At 41.9% G+C, this 24581-nt stretch overlaps 1 protein-coding gene across 2 annotated transcripts in view; it reads right to left on the minus strand.

Moving 5' to 3' along the window:
- LOC116972370 (collagen alpha-1(IX) chain-like) overlaps positions 1–24581 on the minus strand; it is a 139837-nt gene that overhangs the window by 113322 nt on the left and 1934 nt on the right. For both annotated transcript variants that reach the window (XM_033019950.1, XM_033019951.1), the window contains exons 2-6: positions 17875–17960; positions 11999–12082; positions 10762–10891; positions 3622–4018; positions 1983–2063 (exon numbers count right to left, since the gene is read on the minus strand). In XM_033019950.1, the coding sequence (XP_032875841.1) occupies positions 1983–2063; positions 3622–4018; positions 10762–10891; positions 11999–12082; positions 17875–17960 (778 nt within the window). The remainder of the gene's footprint in view (positions 1–1982; positions 2064–3621; positions 4019–10761; positions 10892–11998; positions 12083–17874; positions 17961–24581) is intronic.

Consider the following 24581-nt stretch of genomic DNA (forward strand, 5'->3'; position numbering starts at 1 on the left):
TGATTCCTCTTCCTGGGATATAAAGAAATACATTCTATTGATAGAAATAAGGCAGCAAAACTCGTCATCATTCTATTATTCTGGAGTTCAAAGAGGGAATGATGGAAGCTGGAGGATCACAATCTGGGAATATGAAATAGAATAATGTATAGGAATTTAAGGGGAATGTATAGGATTCCTCATCTAAAAAATATTTCACTTGCAGAATTGCAATGTCCCGTAACCTAATACAATTTATTGTTTCTAAAGTTGTAACTCTATAATGATTTATGAGAATCACAATCTAATATAATTTAAAATTATATGGAAATGTTTCATGTGATAATAATTTGATCAGCATGTCTCTAACAACTCCTACCAACTTCAGCAGATGCTCCGTAGAAAGCATACGGAAAGCATCGGTTTCTTCACAGTTTGGTTCGGGAACAGTCTGCCCAAGAAATTGCAGAGTTGTGGATGTAGCCCAGTTAATAGACAATAGGTGCAGGAGTAGGCCATTCAGCCCTTCGAGCCAATATGATCATGGCTGATCATCCACAATCACTACCCCGTTCCTGCCTTCTCGCCATATCCCGACTCCGCTATCTTTAAATGCTCTATCTAACTCTCTCTTGAAAGCATCCAGAGAATTGGCCTCCACTGCCTTCTGAGGCAAAGAATTCCACAGATTCACAACTCTCCGGGTGAAAACGTTTTTCATCATCTCCGTTCTAAATGGCCTACCCCCAATTCATAAACTGTGGCCCCGGGTTCTGGATTCCCCCAACATCTGGAACATGTTTCCTGCCTCTAGCGTGTCCAATCCCTTAATAATCTTATATGTTTCTATAAGATTCCCTCTCATCTTTCTAAATTCCAGAGTGTACAAGCCCAGCCGCTCTATTCTATCAACATATGACAGTCCTGACATCCTTAACCTTGTGAACCTATGCTGCACTCCCTTAATAGCAAGAATGTCCTTGCTCAAATTTGGAGACCAAAACTGCACACAATACTCCAGGTATGGTCTCACTTGGGCCCTGTACAACTGCAGGACCTCTTTGCTCCTATACTCAACTCTTCTTGTTATGAAGGTACACAATCCAGACCCCCACCACTGACTTCATCTGTACTTTATTCTGCCTTGGGAAAGCCGTCATCATTGTCAAGGAAGATTGACACATAATGCTGGAGTAGCTCAGCAAGACAGGCAGCATCTCTGGAGAGATGGAATGGGTGACATTTTGGGTCAAGACACTTCTTCCATCATTATGAAAGAATTTTTTCACCACAGTCATTGCCTCTTCTCCCCTCTCCCATTGGGCAGAAAATCCAAACGCTTGAAAGCATGTACCACCAGACTCAAGAACACCTTCCTGCCTGCTGTTATCAGGCTACTAAATGTTCTTCCATTAAGGTTGGGGGTTGTCACAATCTTTCAACCTTCCTTCATTGCAGGTGCTATACTTTTTCTCTGTAACTAACACTATAACGCTTTAAAACTATATTCTGCACTCTGGGATTTTTTCTCTGTGTACTACCTGGTGTACATGTGTATGACTTGTTTGTACTCATGTATAGTATAATTAAATTATATGGGTAGCATGCAAATAAACCCTTTGCACAGTATCTTGGTAACATGATAATAAACCAATAATAATACCAATGCCAAGTCAACATATCTAAGTATAAGAAAGAGGAAGAAAACAGAGGTGGGATCACACACACGCGCACAAAGTCAAAGAGGAGAGAGTGTTGGAAAGATAAATGCAGGAGGAAGAAACAAAAGGGGCTACAGATTAGTGGGAAATGGAAGCACAAAGAAAAAAAGGGAACAATCACATAACAAAGGATCAAGAAAGACAAAGTTTAAATTATAAAGAAGAAAGAAAGTTTAAAAAGGAGCAAAAAAATCACAGAAAGATACAGAAAAGCAAAGGAGACAGAAAGGAGACAAAGAGTTGAGATATAGAGATTGCAACCAATCGTGGACGTTGTATTACCTGCTGTATGGATAGCTCAGCGCAGGATTCACGGTGCGCTCGTTGTGGGTCACAGTGAATCAACATCCACTGTAGTTCAAACTACAAGGAGAAATGAAAATGTCACAATTGTAATAAACAGGGCGTGCAGTCCTGATGAATGCTGTTGTTTCATGATGATGTTTTCTTGTTTGAGAACTGATCACTGAGCAAGTTCCTGATTAATGACATGCAGCAAGGAATATTGACTACAAACCATCTTAGAGAACACAGAGCGCCACAGTCTCATCATTATAGCACACGCTGTGCTTTAGTGAGTGAGACACTTACTCATAACAGTTCAGGAGTATCATTCCTCAAAAAAGTACATGCTATATCTACTGTGCTTTGGGGAATGAATATGACAGATTAAAGAATCCACTCAAATGGGTCTCTTTTTTTCAGAAATAATACATCTATCTATACTATTACTAAAAGTCTCATCTTGAGCACTTCCTGTCTACGTTGTAGGTTAACAATTGAAGAAGGGTCCCAACCCGAAACGTCATCTATCCTTTATCCCCAGAGATGCTGCCTGACCCGCTGAGTCAATGACTTTGTGTCTATCACTCGATTCTATCATTCAGAAAATGGAAACTAACAAGCTCTGTATCCTCCCAAATGATCTTTAGAATGAGGCAACATCTTTAGAATGAGGGAATATCTGACTAAAAATGAATCATGGCATTTTATAACCTCACCAGCACAATCAGCAATCTATGGGATAAATGAGTTGTCATTAAGTGGCACCCAAGTGTTGCTCTTTTTAGATTCCTACTTCGTTGCTTGTCAGCTCTTCATGCAGGAAGCAAACATATTTCAATCATTCTGAAACCCATGTAGAACCTCCACTCTTTCTTCAGGACCGAATCCCAGTTTTCCCTCTAGAAACGTGCCGATATTGCTCCTTGCTGATCTTGAAGGTGGGTTCAGTAGGGTAAGGAGCAAGGTTGTGTCCTAGGGAATATTGTTGGTGACAAATCTTCACTGGGTTCCATCAACAATGTGTCAATAGAAATTGGAATAAAATCCATCCCCCTTAACAGATTTGTCAAACTGATATCCACGTTAGGCAGCTCAATACTGACTGTTAGAGACTGATTAACCAGTAAGCCCATTATTGAAAGCCATTTCACTGGGTGCTTTGATGCTGGAGAAGACGACATACACAACCATATTGGATCAGAAATTTAGGAAACTTGCACATATTTTGTACTGATAATTCATCTTGTTTTTACTTCAGATATGCTTGGATATTCCTATGCTTTGCTTTACCAGACTGGAGATTCAGGTAAGTACTCTATGAAGGATGTAAATACTCACTCCAGGATACATGGAAACGAAAGGAGCAAGAACTACACACCAGAGATGCAAGGATTTGTAGATGCTGGGATATTGAGCCAAACACAAAATGGAGGAGGAACTCAGCAGGTCAGGCAGCATCTATGGAGGGAATGATCAGGCAACAATTCTGTCCAGACAAAAATCGTCTCCTGTCCATTCTCTCCTCAGATGCTGCATAAGCCGTGAGGTTCCTCCGGCACTTTGTGTTTTGCTCAAGGATTATACAGTAGTTTGATTATAGCCTCAACCATAATGATCAAGAGAAAGGTTAGCTTACCACTACTGATACTTCAGGGTTTGTGTCCAGACGCCCGATCAGAGTATCACCATCGACATCAACAGTGCCCTTTGGTTTGATGGACTGGGATGCAACATGATGACAGTCCACGAATAAGCTGACAGTGTCCCTCTCCACGCCGACTAGGATCTTATGCCAGTCAGTGTCAAAAATCTGTGAAACACCTTGGAAAACGGCAGATTGCAAACTACTATCCGAGCTGACTAAATAAAACTCCAAGGACTGCGTGTCCCCGTTCAACCTTAGGCCAACTTGCTTATTGGCATTTTCGTCCACAATCTGCCACACGTTCCACACTTTGTTAACTGTGTTTTTTACCATCCTGAAGGTGGTGACAAAGGAATAATCTTCAGGCAATCCCCGTGGGTAAATTATTCTGGAGGATATCAAATGATAAGTTACATTAGATGCAGCAGGAGCCTTCAACCTTCACAAATTCAGTCATTCAGTTGTATTTGTTGTTATAATTGTCTTCACAAATGCATTAAGGTATAGTAGATGTACATCAAAAGAAGTAATGGTTTTATTTGCAAGGCAGAGAGCTTGACTAATATGCATGTTGAGGATACAGGTTTCTGCGCAACACTGTCAAAGTACTATTAGTGACATTTTTTACTCATTTGCTTCTATTCAACACTAACAGCCAGATTTAGTTGGAGCAAGTAACCTCAATCTTTTTAACAGTACCAAATTTGCAGATGTTGAGCCTGTAGCAGTGTGTGGAAATGTTCAATACTCAACAATGTTTGCCAAGCACTGTTTCAGTTTTTAAACTCCCTGGAAAACTTTTTGACAGCGTAACATCTGGAGGGTCTTGATAGAGTGGATGTGGAGACGATGTTTCCTTCTGTGTCTAGAACTATGGGGTTATTGTTTTAAAAAATATATGGTTTTTCCCCCCATTTAAGACAAAGATGAGGTGTTTTTGTTTCTCTCTCCGAGGGTTGTGTGGCTTTGTGATTCTCTTCCTCAAAGACTGGTTGAAGCAGGGTGTTTGAATAGTTTTTGAGGAGATGAGTAGATTTGTCATGAGCAAAAATGCACCCAGAAATTTTACCTAGAATAGGAAATCAAGAACTAAAGGACATAGGTTTGCGTTGAGAGGGGAAAGATTTAATAGGAACGTGAGGAGCAACTGTTTGGATGGCTAGAAAAGGTTTAAAGGCATTTGAGCTACACACAATGGGAAGGTGGGAGTAACATAGATGGGGCATCTTGGTCATAAGTTCATAAGTTCTTGGAGCAGAATTATGCCATCAAGTCTACTCCACCATTCAATTGTGGCTGAGCTATATTTCCCTCTCAACCAGATTCTCCTGCCTTCTCCCATGGTCAACATGAACAAGTTGGGCTGAAGGACCTTTTTCTGTGCTGTATGACTCTATGACTTTAAGAGAGTGAAAGGTTACTCTGGCTAGACTGAAATGCAGAATGCATGTAATAGTCACATCGGGCAAGATTACATTGCATGGCAAAACAATCTCGAGTCTACTCCCGCTCCTAATTTGTAAATTCCTACCTTCCTTAACTACTTTGACTGACCGCTTGGCATCATTTGAAGCCATATAACTTGACACAACAAAGGTATGTTCAATGCCACTCCATTCCATAAGCTTGCAAATAACTGAAAAAAGCTCTTGAGGAAAGTTATGGCATGCACATGCAAACCTTGTCCCATATGTAGTTTATTGTAAGATTGTGCTTTTTTTTGTGATGGAAATGCTGGTACAATTTATTAGTACAGTACCTCTAAAAAGTTAAAATCTAGACTAATGTACAGCAGACAATAATATTGTGTGAACTGTTATGTATGTACCTTTTTAGCTACATGAAAAAGCACTGATTATATAAATTTTATAGGCAATATACTGTACGAGAGGTATTGATAGGGTAAATGGTCGAAAGGTTATAAGGGTATCAAAATTAAGGTGGCATGGGCTTAACGTAAATGGTAGGTGTTTTAGAGGAGATCTGAGGGGCATTTTTGTTTTACTGAGAGTGGTTGAAATATCAAATACATTGCCTGGGGAGGTCGTGGAAGCAGATACAAATACTATATTTAATGACCACTGAAGATACAAATACTATATTTAATGACCACTACAGCCATTTAAATGGGCATGAAAGGATAGAAACCTAATTAGAGCAATGAGATTAGTGTAGATAGGCAAAAGGCTCAGCATGGATGTGGTGAGCCTAAGAGCCTATTTCTCTGCTGTACAACTTCACAACTTTGACTTATTTAGAAGTGGTACATGATCCCAATGTGCTTCACTTCAATCCAATTTGAAGAAATATCAACTTTTATCCTTTTTCACTGATTTGGCATCTAATATCATAATTCACAATATATATTAATGATTTAAGTGATGGAATTAAAAGTAAAACTAGCAAATTTGCAGATGACACAAAGCTGGGTGGCAGTGTGAACTGCGAAGAGATTGCTAGGAGGTTGTAGGGTGACTTGGACAGGTTGAGTGAGTGGGCAGATACATGGCAGATGCAGAGTAATGTTGTCTATTGAAAGTAAACATGCAGGTGCAGCAGACAGTGAAGAAAGCTAATGGCATATTGGCCTTCATAACATGGGGATTTGACTATAGGAGTAACGAGGTTCTTCTGCAGTTGTACAGGGCCCTGGTGAGACCTCATCTGGAGTATTGTGTTGAGTTTTGGTCTCCTAATTTGAGGAATGACATCCTTGCTATCGAGGCAGTGCAGCGTAGGTTCATGAGGTTAATCCCTGGAATGGTGGGACTGTCATATGAGAAAAGATTGGAAAGACTGGGCTGGTATTTACTGGAAATTAAAAGGATGAGAGGGGATCTTATAGAAACATATTAAATTATAAAAGGACTGAACAAGCTAGACGCAGGAACAATGTTCCCAATGTTGGGGGAGTCCAGAACCAGGGGACACAATCTAAGAATAAAGGGAGGCCATTTAAAACTGAGATGAGAAAAAACTTTTTCACCCAGAGAGTTGTGAATTTGTAGAATTCTCTGCCATAGAAGGCAGTAGAGGCCAATTCACTGGATGAATTTAAAAGAGAGTTAGATACAGCTCTAGGGGCTAGCAGAATCCATGGATATGGGGAGAAAGCACGGGGTTACTTATTGTGGATGATCAGCCATGATCACAATGGTGGTGCAGGCTCGAAGGGCCAACAGGCTTCCTCCTGCACCTATTTTCTATGTTTCTATGTCACAGCTTACGATCTCTTATCAGACTAAAGGATTTGCCTAGAAAAAGAACATTGTGATTTCTTGGTACTAAACACTATTGCTTATGAATTTGAACATAATTGCACCTGCTCCAAGTGAAAGTGTGAGAGGTATATGCATGTCTCTTGATCACCACTACATGTCTTATCACTCCATTACACCATGATGCGATGCATCATATGCAACCTCAACATGTTTACTCTATTGTAATGAATAAGGAGAGCTTCTCTTGCCAATTTTTCTTGCATTTATCATAAGCATTTTGTCACTCCTTCTTCCATATCTTCAGTTTTTGTTTAATTGTTTTTCATTATTCTTGATGACTTAGATCCAACTTCATTCTTTAACTAAATGTTTCTGGAAAACACACCCATTTATTGTCTACTACCCATATACATGTACCATCGAAGCTGTCTTGATAATGGTCAACAACAGGAATCCATCCCATTTGACTTTTGCTAGGCCATAGGATCACATAGTTACCATGTGCTCAAAGTTGAATATTGCCCCTGAAGAAAGGTAAAAACAGATCTTGTGGTTGGCGAGTGGGTGGGGGAAGAGTTGTGGGAGGGCAAGAAGCACAAATCAACACATCCTTATCGGGCTCCCATTTCTAATTCATTTAACAGTGTGACAAGTCCAACCTTATGCCTTAAATGTTCCGAAACAGAGGAGCACAGAAAGCGGTGTAGGCTATTCAGTACCTTGGACCAGATTTAGCAATCAATAAAATCATGGCTAATCCATGATGTAATTCCATGTGCCTGATTTTGCAAATTCCAAAAATCTATGAGTCTTTAAACTTAATAATTGACCTAGTCCTATGAAAGAGAGTTTGGTACCCTATGACTGTAGACACAATAATGTTGTTGATTCTGAACTGGCCTTGCTAGCCATTTAGATGAAAGGCAATTCAGGATGAAGATCAAGTGCTATCCTAGACAAGAATGCTCATATTGCATGAAATAATAATTTTCTGTTCGCCTTTTTTTCTCTCTTGTAGCTGATCCAGGAGTGCAGTACTAATCCATGAGTCACAGAGTCATTCATCACAGAAACAGGCCCTTCGGCCCAACGTACCCATGCCGACCAAGGTGCCAAATCAACGTTAATCACATCTGCGCCAGTGGGGCCAATGTCTCTCTTAATTAAAGTATTGCAATTACCCATCTAAGGTAAAGCTACTTAGAACATTTAGTCTGATTTTGATTATTTATCTCAGTTTATTTCAGTTCCTCTGTTTATTTCGGTTCCTTTACCCCAACATCTTTGATCGCCAGAAGCTGAAATTATCTGTTGCGCAGTTTTCCAAATGCATCGAAAAGCAAAATGCTGCAAATTAAACTTAAAATAAAAATAGACAATTCTGAGTCAGACAGTATCTGTGGAGAGAGAAACAAAAGGACTGGGACGGCTGTGGTGTGAATCCAACCCTAAGGAGAATTGTTTGGATGAAAGTTAATCAACATGAAATAGTAACACCCTTTCTTTATTTTTCACCATTTGAGTACATGCTGCATTTTCTGCTTTCATTGCTATATGTTTTTTCTATTTATATAATTCATCGAAATTCAATAACAACCTCAATCAAAAAGAAAGCTCAGCATATAATTCCCACGTTGAATTTCCTCAATCTTCTGCTTCTAGATTTTATTCAATTTCTTCTGCATGCCAGTGTTGTTGCATCTGATAATTACATTCCATGCAAAGTAATTTGTAACTCAACACAGAGGAGTTCAAATGCCCTGCACCACACTCCTGTTCATTCCAAGAGGAGTGGAAAATTTTACATGGTCGACATCTTCATTAAAATTGATGACATGGAAACATTTTTTATGTCATTGAAAGTTTATGAAATTGTGGATAACGAGGAAGGTGATTGCATAGAAGTGTACTAGATGGGCTAGGTGAGCGGCTGATCTTGGCTCACCTCAAAGCCAGCCTCCCCCCCACACTGGACCCCCATCAGTTTGCCTACCGGGCCAACAGGTCTACAGAGGACGCCATATTGGCAGCCCTACACTCTGCCCTGACCCATCTGGACAGCAATAACACCTACATCAGGATGCTATTCATTGATTTCAGCTCTGCCTTTAACACTGTCATCCCCGCTAGCTTGATCACCAAACTCAGCGGACTTGGCATCTCCACCTCCCTCTGCAATTGGACACTGGATTTCCTCACCAACAGACCACAGTCTGTTAGAGTCAACAACCTCACCTCCTCCACTATAACACTGAACACCGGCGTGCCACAGGGCTGTGTGCTCAGCCCTCTTCTCTACTCCCTCTTCACCCATGACTGCATCCCTAAGAATGGCTCCAACACCATCATTAAATTTGCCGACGACACCACGGTGGTAGGACTGATCAGTGACAATGACGAATCCGCCTACAGGGAGGAGGTCCAGCACCTGACAACCTGGTGTGCCAACAATAACCTCGTCCTCAACTCCAAGAAGACAAAGGAAATTATTGTTGACTTCAGGAAGAACAGAGGAGGCAGACATACCCCCATCCATATAAACGGGTCTGAGGTGGAGCGCGTCTCCAACTACAAATTCCTCGGGGTATACATCTCGGAGGATCTGTCCTGGTCCCTCAACACCTCCAAGCATTTCAAAAAGGCACAGCAGTGCCTTTACTTCCTGAGGAGGCTCAAGAAAGCTCACCTGTCCCCCCAGATCCTGACCAATCTTTACCGCTGTACCATCGAAAGCATCCTGACCACCTGCTTCATGGTATGGTACAGCAGCTGCACCGTAGCGGACAGGAAGGCACTACAATGGGTGGTGAAAACCGCTCAGTACATCATCGGTGCCCCGCTCCCTGCCATGGATCCCCTCCACCGAAAACGGTCTGAGACGGGCCGGGAAGATCATCAAAGACCCCTCCCACCCCAACCATGGACTGTTTGCCCTCCTCCCATCAGGGAGGCGGTACAGGAGCCTCAGGTCTCGTACTAGTAGGATGTGGAACAGCTTCTACAACAACACTATCACATTGCTGAACTCGGAGTCCCGCCGATAGATTTCTCCAGTCTCTCCGACCACATTGTTTGCTTATTCTGTATTTTTATTCCTATGTTGCACTATTACTACGGACTGACGCTAAACTGCATTTCGTTGTACCCATACTTGTATCTGTGCAATGACATTAAAAAAATTGAATTGAATTTAACAGGCCCTTCAGCCCATGATGTCTGCACCAAACACAAGGCAAAATTAAATTGATTCATTCTGCCTGCATAAAATCTATATCCTTATAATCCTTGCATATTTATTCCTATCTTAAAAGCCACTTAAATATTACAACCACATTTGTTTCCAAGAATATAGTGCAAATAACACTGATAATAGTATTTGCCAGAAAATACTTCAAGGAATCTGTAAAACTCTCTTCTGTGTGTAGAGAAGCAGTGTTGAAAAATCTTGTTTACCCTGGATCGGTGATGGCAACATAGCTCACCTTGACAAGCAAAACCATTTCTAAATGGTAGCAATCATATCCTGAGGAATATGGATCTATCATCCTGCTTTAAGCACCTGGGGGATACTTTTCACACTCTCAGGTTAAAACAACGCAGCAGTCAATCTTGTAGAAACAAGGAACTGCAGATGCCGGTTATACAAAAAAAAGCACAAAGTGCTGGAGTTACTCAACAAGTCAGGTAACAACTCTAAGGACGATGGATTGTTTACATTTCAGGTCGGGAAGAGTTACCAATCCATGTTCACCAGAGATGCTCCCTGATCCGTTTAGGTACTCCAGCACTTTTTGTCCGCAGATAATCTTTATCGACATGCCACCAATAATGATTTCCTTTAAAATTAATTTCCATGCAGCAGGATTACTGGTTAGTAGAGTTCACACAGATTTTGAGAGATGTTTCCTACCTCGTTGGGATTTCAAAGTTGGCCTCTCTGTCAAGTCTGAAAGCAATCTGCAGTGGAGTGGAACCTTCCACTCTCCCCACACCCCGCAGTGGTATTGAATCCAATTGGAATTGGGTGATAAGATCAAATCCTGACAGAGTGGGAAAGCAAAAGATTTCAAAGGAAAAAGCTGTAGATAGGGGATGTCTGAAATAAAAACAGAAACTTCTGGAAACACTTAGCAGTGTCAAGCAGTGTTTAAGGAGATAACATTTGTGGTGGTTCATCCTTTGACAGAACTGGTGATCACATTGATATGTTAAACTGTTTCTATGTCTGCTGATGTTAAGTCCCCTATTAGGTATTTTGAGCATTTTTAAACTTTTATTTAGTGTTGAAGCATGTCATGATAGTTTCAATGACTGAATGGGGCTTCTTCAATGTCGGTGTCAATTCCATTAAATGGATTGTGCTTCATGTATAATTAATGTTTGGCACTATAACAGAGAAATGTGCAGCATATTAATGGGTGTCGTATATTTTAACTGAAAGCTTGGCATCTGCACAATACAAGATGATGGCTTTAACATTTCCAGCAATCAGCATTCATCACTAAAATGCCTACAATTTGGAACCTTTTATAACAGCTTCTGATACGAACAATAAAACTAATACCTCATGTTTCCTGGTGACTAGAATTATGTGACTTCCATAATCAAGCAGCAGTGTGTTTGCAATGGTTATTGAATGACTTTAAATACTGAAGTAAATTTCTCCATCTCAGAAAAAAAATGTATTTCTTAGATGGCAACGTTCATGGTCCAGATTTCATGGTCCAGCCTCTTTGAGGGAATAGTGGCAGAATGTTCACCTGCATTGAAGAGGGTGGGTGGTAAAGGTTGGAGGTAAAGAAAGAGAAAATTGACTGTTGCAACCCCCTCAACTGCAGCAGTGGAGTGAATAGCTGCCTGTGCTACACCTCAAAAGGTGTTTATGGATATTTAATCCAAAGTCACAATGAATACAAGACCCTTCCAATGTCTTCCTCTGTGAGTCTGTGTCAGCATACACAGTTCAGATTGAAACAGAAGTTGATCATCTGAGAAGATTTTTGCTGTTTGTCGCAAGAGGCATCCAATGTGTTTCTTGTGTCATCTTGTGTTTTGTGACTGTTGACAGATCAATTTTCCTCTTGGGATAAATAAAGTTCTATCGTATGCATTTTTGGGCAAGGTTCTTTCAACATACAAAAATTTACCTGGCAAGTCATCTTGTCCGATCCTTATATTAGGACATACAGTGTTGTCACCCAGACCATTGTAGTTGATTCTCTGTTCTACAGCTAGATAAAAGTAAATATGATTAGAAATGTGGATGGTATATCATGTCATATCTACATACATTGTGATTGAACAGTTGCTGAAATACAGATTCCACAACAGTGATAGGATCATCTCATCTAGTTTAATATTTCAGTGCAGTACTGAACAAGTTTACTGTCTGTGGTGAGGTCTTCTGGAAGTAAACTATTTTCTCAGGTGGATATTAGAGATCTTCTGGCACTCTTAATAATACAAACTATTTATCATTTAATTATTTTTGTTTAAAGATCTTCATGGTGCATTGCATCAGGACGGCTGGAAGTAGCATTAAAGGGCCTGTCCCACTTTGGCGATTTTTCTGCTGGCAACTAGAACTGGAACGGCGACTGACAGAGTGGAACACACACACACAGACACACACACACACACACACACACAATCAAACACATACACAAACACATCGCAAAGGCGGGGGCCAGGGAAAGCGGGGGGAGCGCTGTCTGAAATTCACATGGTTTCCCTGACTCTTCCCACATACACTTGTCTCATTTGATTACTCTGCTGTTAGACTTTAGAATGTTTTTTGCACTACTTCAGATTACACTACTGTCTTCACATTATTCTGCTGTTTTGCCATTGTATTTATTGTTGTATGTATCATTACTTATCTACATGTTTAAAGGCATTTGGACATGTACACAGGAAAGATATGGGTCAAAAACAGGGAATTTGGACTAGCTTCAATAAGCATCTAGGTGAGCATGGATGAGTTAGACCAAGGGACTGGTTCTATGTTGTATGAATCTATGACTATCTCAGCTATTTACTCTTTGAGCTTTGTGCAAATAAGGATTATGATTGCACCCTGCTAAATATGGCAATAAACTGATCTGAATCTGAATCTGAATTGGGGTGTTTTGATTATTGAACAATCCTTTCATAAAGATTAGTCTTGAACATTTGGGAAACTAGATGGGGAGTGAATAAAGAATTTAAATAAGAATTATCATCTGCAATTGGAAGATGTTTATTATAAATCTTTATATGGATGCACTTGGGTGGTGGGTTTATGGAACAAGCTGCCAGAGGACAGATCTAGAAATTAACGGTTGCCCGGTTGCCAATGGCCACCTAATGTCCCGCCGGGCAACCTAAAAGCTGTGGCATTTTCCCCGGCTTGGCCCCCCTCTCTATCTCTCTCCCTGTCATTCTCCATCTCCACACGCCATCCTGTCCGGGCCGCCGAGTCTCCGCTCTCCAGCCGCTCCTCGTCTACTGGCATGGCTGGCTGCCTTGCACATGCGCACTGCCATGGCCGCTGGTCGGCGCCAGGCACTTTCTCCCTCCCTTTGCATTGTGGGAGCTCTGACCGCCATTGCTGTCCGGTGGCCGCCTCACCGCAACTGCTGAAACCCAACGCAGAATCACTCCATGGAGCTGGAGTAACTACCTGGAGTAACTCTTGCTTCTTGGTTTCCTGGTCCTCCATAAATATTCCAAATGGAGGTGGTGGAAGGTGGACTTAAGCAAAAAAGGATTCTTGGGGGAAAAAAGAGCTACCTTCAATTTAGTTGCGTCTAGTTGGATAACTATGTTAGGGTGAAGACTATTCCATGCTTTAATTGAGCGGGGGAACTCCATGGAGCAGCCAGCATCTCTGGATAGAAGAAAGACCTCTAACTCCTCTGGTTTTAGTGTTTTTAGTTTAATTTAAAGACATTAATTGAAACAGCGCAGAAACAGGCCCTTTGGCCCACCGAGTCCACGCCAATCACCGATCACCCATACACTAGTTCTATCCCACACATTAGCGACGTAGGTCAAGAGTGTTTTATTCTCTCACGTCCCGGTTAGAACAATGAAATCCTTACTTGCAGCAGCACAACAGAATATGTAAACATAATACTCTGTAAACAATGTTATGAACGAGAAAACAAAACAGTGTATATGTGTGTGTGTGTATAATATATATATACACACCCACACACACAATTTCCCTCCTGGGATTACTAAAGTTCTATCGTATAATATCGTGTCTGTAGGAAGGAACTGCAGATGCTGGTTTAAACCGAAGATAGATACAAAAAGCTGGAGTAACTCAACGGGTCAGACAGAATCTCTGGACAAAAGGAAAACGTTTGGGTTGGATCTGAAAAAGTTTCCTGCACACCTTTGGAACAAGAGCACCCGGAGAAAACCCATGCGATCAAAGGGAAAAGGAGCAAACGCCATACAGACCGCACCCATATTCAGGATCAATTCCGGGTACTGGCACTTTTAGGCAGCAACTTTATGTCCAATGTACTGCCCCATAGTCTTGAACTGAATTAAAACATACTGAAAAGGGGGGACATAGCGTGGTAAAAAGTTGTTTTTTAAAACCAGATTTTATGGAAAAATTGAAGTTGATGGAACCACCCTAGATTACTACATCTTGATACAGGTTGTCCATATGGGAGTCATAGAGGAAGGGGAAAGCACCGAATGGTCAATAAACCTTTCTTATTTAGGAGAATCTTATCCAGGAGGACAAGCCATAAAGTGCCATGAAGACAGGCCTAGACAATAGTAGTCATAAAACCGAGACATTCTTGCAGAATGGTTCAAAGCGACAATTCACATTTTGTCGTTAGAAAACTATCTACAATGCACAGAAACCCAGACTTATATTGCAAAAAATTTGGTCATAAATTAAACTTTCTCTTTTTCTAGCTGATAATAAAACTTTCACAGAGTTTTACAGATTATTCACGATTTTGTTTTTCTCTTCCTGGCAGGGGCATTTTTTTTCTTTCTTCTCCCAAAAACTACATGTTGGATGTTGTATATAATATATATCTATATTACTAAAAGTAAGATCTTGACCGCTTTTGACTCACTGCGATGTGATTTCTGAGAGAACGCCGCCACTTACGGCCGTCATTTTTGGCCACCTCGCTCAGAGCCCCCCTCCGCCGGACTGGACTGGAGGATTTTTCCCATAGATGAAAAATCAGAGAGATATCCATGTTTTTTAAAATGTCACCATTCTCTCTGCTGCCCCTGCTGGTGGGAGGGGGGAGGGATTATAAAACCCATCAGTGGTGTACCTCACTCAGTCTCTGCAAGATGAAGGAAGCGAGAGGGTCACGTCTCTCTGAGCTCTGAATAACACTGAACACATGTCTACTCAACTGTGAGTGCCCTTAATGTGGTTTGAAAATGAAAATATGGTTGGTTTGAAGTAAAAAGGCACTGCAAATGGTTGTTTGGGGGGATTGGGTTGAAGTAAAAAGGCACTGCAAATGGTTGTTTGGGTTGAAGTAAAAAGGCACTGCAAATGGTTGTTTGGGGGGTTTGGGTTGAAGTAAAAAGGCACTGCAAATGGTTGTTTGGGGGGTTTGGGTTGAAGTAAAAAGGCACTGCAAATGGTTGTTTGGGGGGTTTGGGTTGAAGTAAAAATGCACTGCAAATGGTTGTTTGGGGGGTTTGGGTTGAAGTAAAAAGGCACTGCAAATGGTTGTTTGGGTTGAAGTAAAAAGGCACTGCAAATGGTTGTTTGGGGGGTTTGGGTTGAAGTAAAAAGGCACTGCAAATGGTTGTTTGGGGGGTTTGGGCTGAACTAAAAGGCACTGCAAATGGTTTATTGTCTAAAATTGACAAACTTCCTGTTTGCACTATATTCATTTTAGATAAAACGCTACCACTTACGGCTGTGATTTTTGGCCATCTTACTCAGTCCCCCTCTGCTCATCAGGTGCAGAGGATTCTTCCCATCAATGAAAAATAAAAGTGTTATTATTGTTTAAAAAATGTTGAGAATCTCTCTCCTGTCAATCACGCCATGAAGGCCACACCTTTTCCGGTGGGAGTGGGAGGGATTATAAAACATGGAAGTGTGGGTGTGGCTCAGTCTCTGCATTATGGGGGAGGGAGAGGTCACGACTTTGTCTGAGCTGTGAATCAAATGAACACACTGAATGTCTACTGAACTGTGAGTGTGGTGTTTTGTGTGGTTTTATGGTGGTTTCACATTGCTTGAAATGGTATGAAACTGCATTTGAATGTGGTGGCTTTGCACCCTGCATGAAGTGGTTGGAAACTGCACTTGAATTCGGTGGCCTTGCACCCTGCTTGAAGTGGTAGGAAACTGAACCTGAATTTGGTGGCCTTGCACCCTGCTTGAAGTGGTAGGAAACTGCACTTGAATTTTGTGGCCTTGCACCCTGCTCGAAGAGGTAAGAAACTGCGCTTGAATTTGGTGGCCTTGCACTCTGCTTGAAATGGAATTTCAAGGAATAGCCGTGAGTCAACTGCCAGCCCACCAGCCGTGAGTGAGCTGCCAGCACATCAGGCTTGAGGGACTGAGCTGCCACCCCAAGAATCCATTTGGCCCACAATGTCCATACTCACCCTCTGGAGACCAGTAGTCCCTGCAGCCAACAACAGCCATACCAGCGCTCCAGAAATCCCCCCCCCACTGGTCACCAATATTGATTTTAGAAAAAACGCTGCGACTTACGGCTGTGATTTTTGGCCATCTTACTCAGAGTCCCCCTCTGCTGTGCAAGACAAGAGGGTTTTTTCCATCAATGAAAAATAAAAGAGTTATTAGTGTTTGAGAATGTAGTTTAAAAATGCAAAAGTGTGTTTTGGTTTGAAAGTGCTAAAGCTGTGTTGCCTTTGGCTTTGAAAGTGCGAAAGCAATCTGTGTTGCCTTTTGTTTTGAAGGTGCTAAAGCAAGCTGCCTTGCCTTTGGTTTTGAAAGTGCTAAAGCAAGCTGCCTTGCCTTTGGTTTAGAAAGTGCTAAAGCAGGCTGTCTTGTCTAATAAGAGCTGCCTTGCCTAATTATAGCTGTCTTGCCTAATTAGAGCTGCCTTGCCTAATTAGAGCTGCCTTCTATATAAGTAAAAGTCTAATCTTGACCACTTCCTGTTTGCGCTATATATTGATTATAGAAAAAATGCTACCACGTACGGATGTGATTTTTGGCCATCTTACTCAGATCCCCCCTCCACTCATCAGGTGCTGAGGATTTTTCCCATCGATGAAACATAAAAGTTTAGTGTTTAAAAAATGTTGAGATTCTCCTGTCAATCCTGCCATGTAGGCCACGCCCCTTCTGGTGGGAGGGGGGATGGATTATAAAACCCGGAAGTGTGGGCGTAGCTCAGTCTTTGCAAGATGGGGGAGGGAGAGGTCACGACTCACTGTCTTTAGTGGCCTTGCACCCTGCTTGAAATGGTATGAAACTGCACTTGAATTTGGTGCCCTTGCACCCTACTTAAAATGGAATTTCAAGGAATAGCCATGAGTCAACTGCGAGCCGACCAGCCGTGAGTGAGCTGCCAGCACAATAGGGTTGGGTGACTGAGCTGCCAGCCCAAGTATCCATTCGGCCCACAATGTCCATACTAGCCCTCTGGAAACCTGTCCCTTCAGTGCACAACACCCATACTAGCTCTCCAGAAAGCCCCCCACTGGCCACCAATATTGGAATTGGTGGAGAGGTGGAATATTGTGTTGGGGGACCAGCCCTCCCGTGTGATGCTGGGACCCAACGGGTTCCACTTAGTCTAGTATATGTATATATATATATATATGTGCATGTGTGTATGAATATATACATATACTGAATTTTCCTTTCTTGTTTTATCATATTGTTTATAATTTACTACCTTTAAATATTCTGTTGCATTGCTACAAGAGTTCCATTGTTCTATCTGAGACACAATCTTAACTCTCTTTCAAGTTCAGCATTTTTATATGTCTGCAGTATTTGCCCTCAAGCAATTCAAAAATCCAAGACGTCCTTAAAACCAATATTACTTACAGCATAATACTGGAGACCAAAATGCTGTCGGAAAGGTTGAAAATACGAAAATACACAGCTTATCCAAGAACATCTTCTGATTCTTCCTAGTTCAGAAAGAAATTCAACAGATATATTTAATGTTTATTCATTATATGCAAATATTATTACTGTATGTTTTACTCAAATGTGAACAGCATATTACTAAACTATTAACAGCAATGCCATTAGTGTTGGATTGCTATCCATCCTGTACCTGAAAGAAAGGTTGCCTGTCCAAATGAGACTGTTACAGGAGGTCATTTTCTTTTACTAGAAATCTACAAAAGCCACAAGATCAACAGGACCATCACAATTGTTTTGAAATGATTGACTGGTGATATCATCACCAGGTTTGCTCTAATGACCTGTAAGATGCAGCTGAAGACTCTTGTGAATGATAGCTTGCTTTCCCTTGATGCAGGGTGCAGGAGACTCCCACTGTTGAGTTTTAGCACAGGAACTAAACTGAAAGAGACATCAGAGAAAAGTAATAGAAGGTACACAACAATGCTGGAGAAACTCAGCGGGTGCAGCAGCATCTATTGAGTGAAGGAAATAGGCAACGTTTCGGGCCGAAACCCTTCTTCAGGAGTAAAGTAATACTCTGAAGAAGAATGGTGTTTGAGGATGGACTGATAGGAATTATGTTACATTTACTTTATCTGCCATAGTTTTGCCACTGAGCATCAACATAAAACAATATTCATGGAAGATGTATTAGCAATATTCAAAGTGAACAAGATTGGAGGGATCTACTCCCAATATCTCCCCTGGCAGCACATTCCAACCACCTACCACTCTGCATTGAAAAACACTTGCTTTGCTTATCACCTTTCAATTGTTTCCTTCTTTCTCCAGTATTTAACATTTCCACCCTGGGATAAGATCCTATCTATGGCTCTCATAATGTTATATGCTTCTATCAGCTCACCTCTCAACTTCTGATGCTCATAGAAAAAAAATCCACGTTCGTCCAAGCTATCCTTATTCACTCCAATCCAGGCAACATGCTGACAAACCCCTTTTTCAACTTTTCCAAAGCCACCACATCCTTCCTGTAATGCTGTGACCAGAACTGCACATGGTACTACAAACAAGAAGCACCTAATTTTACACAGTTGTAATATGACTTCTCAATCTACCTGACCAATGGAGGCATGGATTACTCCTTCTTTGCCATCCTATCCACTTGTGTTGCCACTTTCAGGGAGCTATGGACTTGCAGTTCAAGATCTCTTCATATACCAGTGCTCTTTAGGCACCCACCATTTGCTCTATACTGACCTCTTATGTTTGACCTCCAAAAGTGCAAAAATAATCTCATACTTGTACAGCTTAAACTCTGGCTGCCATCTGTCTGCCCTTCTGTACAACTAATCTATGTCTTGGTGTCGTGTTTCACAATCATCCTCACTATCCACAGCTCCACCGTTTTTCCTGTTACCTGCAAGCTTACTAAATAAACCACCTACATTTTCAACCAATTAACAAAGATTTTTGTCAAAACCCCATCAGTCTCCTCTCTTGCTTCCCTCTGTATGTTCGCATTGATTCGACAATGGGGACTTATCCACTTTAAGGTTTTTTCAAGATACTTAACGCCTTAATATCATCATGCTCTAAAATATCAAAATATCCCTCCCAAACTTCACCTTTATCCACATTTCCTTAACGAATGGCAATGTGGAATTCTCATTAAGGACTCATTATCATGATTAGTCATGGCTGGATTTTATTGTTCTCTGGAAAATGCATATGTTCATTCTTGGGGGGGGGGGGGGGGCAGTGGCACAATAAACACACATTGTGTCATGGAGTCATAGATAGATACTTACCGCAGGGAAACAGGTCCTTTGGCCCAACTAGTCCATGCCGACCAAGATGAAATATCTAGCTCATTCCATTTGCTCACGTTTGGCCCATATCTTCTAAACCTTTCCTATCCATATATCTGTCTGAGTGTCTTAAATATTGTTATAAAATCTAAATAAAAGCTGTATAACCATATAACCATATAACAATTACAGCACGGAAACAGGCCATCTCGGCCCTACAAGTGCGTGCCGAACAATTATTTTCCCCTAGTCCCATCTACCTGCACTCAGACCATAACCCTCCATTCCTTTCCCATCCATATACATATCTAATTTATTTTTAAATGATAAAATCGAACCTGCCTCCACCACTTCCACTGGAAGCTCATTCCACACAGCTACGACTCTCTGAGTAAAGAAGTTCCCCCTCATGTTACCCCTAAACTTATGTCCATTAATTCTGAAGTCATGTCCTCTTGTTTGTATCTTCCCTACTATCAATTGGAAAAGCTTGTCCACGTCAACTCTGTCTATCCCGCTCATCATTTTAAAGACCTCTATCAAGTCCCCCCTTAACCTTCTGCGTTCCAAAGAATAAAGACCTAACTTATTCAACCTTTCTCTGTAACTTAGTTGCTGAAACCCAGGCAACATTCTAGTAAATCTCCTCTGTACTCTCTCTATTTTGTTGACATCCTTCCTATAATTGGGCGACCAAAATTGTACACCATACTCCAGAATTGGTCTCACCAATGCCTTGTACAATTTTAACATTACATCCCAACTTCTATACTCAATGCTCTGATTTATAAAGGCTAGCATACCAAAAGCTTTCTTTACCACCCTATCTACATGAGATTCCACCTTCAGGGAACTATGCACAGTTATTCCTAGATCCCTCTGTTCAACTGCATTCCTCAATTCGCTACCATTTACAATGTACGTTCTATTTTGATTTGTCCTGCCAAGATGTAGCACCTCACACTTATCAGCATTAAACTCCATCTGCCATCTTTCAGCCCATTCTACCAAATGGCCTAAATCTCTCTGTAGACTTTGGAAATCTACTTCATTATCCACAACCACCTATCTTTGTATCATCTGCATACTTACTAATCCAATTTACCACACCTTCATCCACATCATTGATGTACATGACAAACAACAGTGGACCCAACACAGATCCCTGAGGCACCCCACTAATCACCTGCCTCCAACCTGACAAACAGCCATCCACCATTACTCTCTGGCGTCTCCCATTCAGCCACTGTTGAATCCATCTTGCTACTCCTGCATTTATACCCAACAATTGAACCTTCTTAACCAACCTTCCATGAGGAACCTTGTCAAAGGCCTTACTAAAGTCCATATAGAAAACATCCACTGCTTTACCCTCATCAATTTCCCTAGTAACCTCTTCAAAAAATTCAAGAAGATTAGTCAAACATGACCTTCCAGGCACATATCCATGTTGACTGTTCCTAATCAGACCCTGTTTATCCAGATGCTTATATATATTATCTCTAAGTATCTTTTCCATTAATTTGGCCACCACTGGTCAAACTAACAGGTCTATAATTGCTAGGTTTACTCTTAGAACCATTTTTAAACAATGGAACAACATGTGCAGTACGCCAATCCACAAGCACTATTCCCGTTTCTAATGACATTTGAAATATTTCTGTCATAGCCCCTGCTATTTCTACACTAACTTCCCTCAATGTCCTAGGGAATATCCAGTCAGGGCCTGGAGACTTATCCACTTTTATATTTTTCAAATGTGTCAGTACTTCTTTTTCTTTGAATCTCATAGTATCCATAGCTACTCTACTAGTTTCCCTTACCTCACATAATTCAATATCCTTCTCCTTGGTGAATACCGAAGAAAAGAAATTGTTCAATATCTCCCCCATCTCTTTTGGCTCTGCAGATAGCTGTCCACTCTGTCTCTCTCATGGACCAATTTTATCCCTCGTTATCCTTTTGCTATTAATATAGCTGCAGAAACCCTTTGGATTTACTTTCACCTTACTTGCCAAAGCAACCTCATATCTTCTTTTAGCTTTTCTAATTTCTTTCTTAAGATTCTTTTTACATTCTTTATACTCCTCAAGCACTTCATTCACTCCATGCTGCCTATAATTATTGTAGATCTCTCTTTTTCCGGACCGTGTCCAATTTCCCTTTCCAAAACCAGGGCTCTTTCCAATTTTTACTATTTCCTTTCAACCGAACAGGGACATAAAGATTCTGTACTCTTACAATTTCCCCTTTAAATGTCCTCCATTTCTCTTCTACATCCTTCCCATAAAACAAAATGTCCCAATTCACTCCTTTTAAATCATTTCGCATCTCATCAAAGTTAGCCTTTCTCCAATCAAAAATCTCAACCCTAGGTCCAGTTCTGACCCTCTCCATAATTATATTGAAACTAATGGTATTGTGATCACTGGACCCGAAGTGCTACCCAACGCATACCTCGGCCACCTGACCTTACTCATTTCCTAATAGGAGGTCCAGCACTGCCCCTTCTCTAGTAGGTACCTCTATGTATTGCAGCAAAAAACTATCCTGCACACATTTTACAAACTCCAAACCATCCAGCCCATTTACAGAATGTGTTTCCCAGTCTATGTGTGGAAAATTGAAATCTCCCACAATCACTACCTTGTGCTTACTACTAATATCCGCTATCTCCTTACATATTTACTCTTCCAATTCTCGCTCCCCATTTGGCGGTCTATAATACACCCCTACGAGTGTTGCTACACCTTTCTCACTTCTCAGTTCCACCCAAATAGCCTACCTAGACGAGCCCTCCAATCTATCCTGCCAAAGCACTGCTGTAATATCTTCCCTGACAAGCAATGCAACACCTCCACCTCTTGCCCCTCCAATTCTATCACACCTGAAGCAACGAAATCCTGGAATATTTAGTTTCCAATCACAGCCCTCCTGCAACCATGTTTCACTGATCGCCACAACATCATACTTCCAGGTGTCAATCCAGGCTCTAAGCTCATCCACCTTTCTTACAATGCTCCTAGCATTAAAATATGCACATTTAAGAAACCCACCGCCTCTTATTCTATGTTTATTTTCTTTTTCTTCTTTCTCCCCTAGATTTTGGGTCCGAGTGCTTCCCTTCTCTGCCTCCTGCCTCACACTCTGTCTACTAGCTTTCGCTATTTGAGTCCCTCCCCCCAACCATTTTAGTTTAAAGTCTCCCCAGTAGCCTTTGCAAATCTCCCCGCCAGGATATTGGTCCCCCTCGGGTTCAAGTGCAACCCGTCCTTTCTGTACAGGTCACACCTTCCCCAAAAGAAGTCCCAATGATCCAGAAACTTGAATCCCTGCCCATTGCACCAGTCCTTCAGCCACGCATTTATCCTCCACCTCGCTCCATTCCTACTCTCACTGTCGCGTGGCATAGGCAGTAATCCTGAGATTGTTACTTTGTTGGTCCTTTTTCTTAACTCTCCTCCCAACTCCCTAAATTCTCCCTTCAGGACCTCCTCTCTTTTTTTACCTATGTCATTGGTACCTATATGTACCACGACCTCAGGCTCCTCTCCCTCTGATTTCAGGATATCTTGGACGCGTTGAGACACATCCGAGACCCTGGCACCAGGAAGGCAGACCACCATCCTGGTCTCCCGACTGCGTCCAAAGAATCGCCTATCCGACCCCCTAACTATAGTCCCCAATTACTATTGCCCTCCTCTTTTTTTCCCTACCTTTCTGAGCAACAGGGCCGGTCTCTGTGCCAGAGGCTCGACCGCTGTCGCTACCCCCGGGCAGGCTGTCCCCCCCAACAGTACTCAAACAGGAGTACTTATTTTCAAGGTGTACAGACACTGGGGTACTCACTCTTCCCTGCCTCTGCCCCTTGCCCTTCCTCTGCCCCTTGCCCTTCCTAAGCGTGACCCACATGTCTGTCTCCCGTGGTTTTGGAGTGACCACCTCCCTATAACTCATCTCTATGACCTCCTCACTCCCCCTGACCAGACAGAGGTCATCGAGCTGCTGCTCCAGGATCCTAATACGGTCCCTTAGGAGCCCCATCTCAATGCACCTGGCGCAGATGTGGACGTCTGGAGGGCCATCCGACACCATGACCTCCCACATCTGACATCCAGAACAGTAAACTGCCCTGGCCCTCATTCTCCCGCCTTACCCTGGATACAATACAAGTACAATACAATACAAACTGCTGGAAGAAATCAGCAGGGATCTGACTCACAATCAGCTGCTCCCACTTGTCCTTTAAACTGTACCTTTACTAAAAAGAAAGCACTGTACCCTTAGCTCACTGTACCTTTACTAAAGCACTGTACCTTTAGCCCACTGTACCTTTACTAAAGCACTGTACCTTTAACCAGAAAGCAGAAATGCTAACCTGAGGTTGCACCCAATCAGCTGCTTCCTCTAGTCTGCTTCCACCAATCAGCGGCTTCCACCAGAACCCTCCCTATGAAGTGTGGAAGGTTACAGATTTCGGTAAAAGCCCCGCGCCCGATTTAAACACTCATCACCCAGAAACTCCTCCTCTTGCTCCAACGGCTCCCGGGCCTCTGTGGAGTAAAGCCCCGCGCCCGATTTAAACACTCACCGCCCGGAAACTCCTCCTCTTGCTCCAACGGCTCCCGGGCCTCTGTGGAGTAAAGCCCCGCGCCCGATTTAAATATTATATTATGTTGATCCATAGAAATCTTTAAAATGATAACTGTGTGGGGTTCCATGTACCTACATGCACCTACAAAAAGACTCAAGCTTTATTAACCTTTGCCCTTTCCTATAGGGAGGTTTCACGGCAGTCGGGTCACGACCCATGACCCGTACTGTTGCTATGCTACACCAAATGGAGTACAC

This window comes from Amblyraja radiata, chromosome 4 (assembly GCF_010909765.2).
Source record: "Amblyraja radiata isolate CabotCenter1 chromosome 4, sAmbRad1.1.pri, whole genome shotgun sequence".
Taxonomy (NCBI): domain Eukaryota; kingdom Metazoa; phylum Chordata; class Chondrichthyes; order Rajiformes; family Rajidae; genus Amblyraja; species Amblyraja radiata.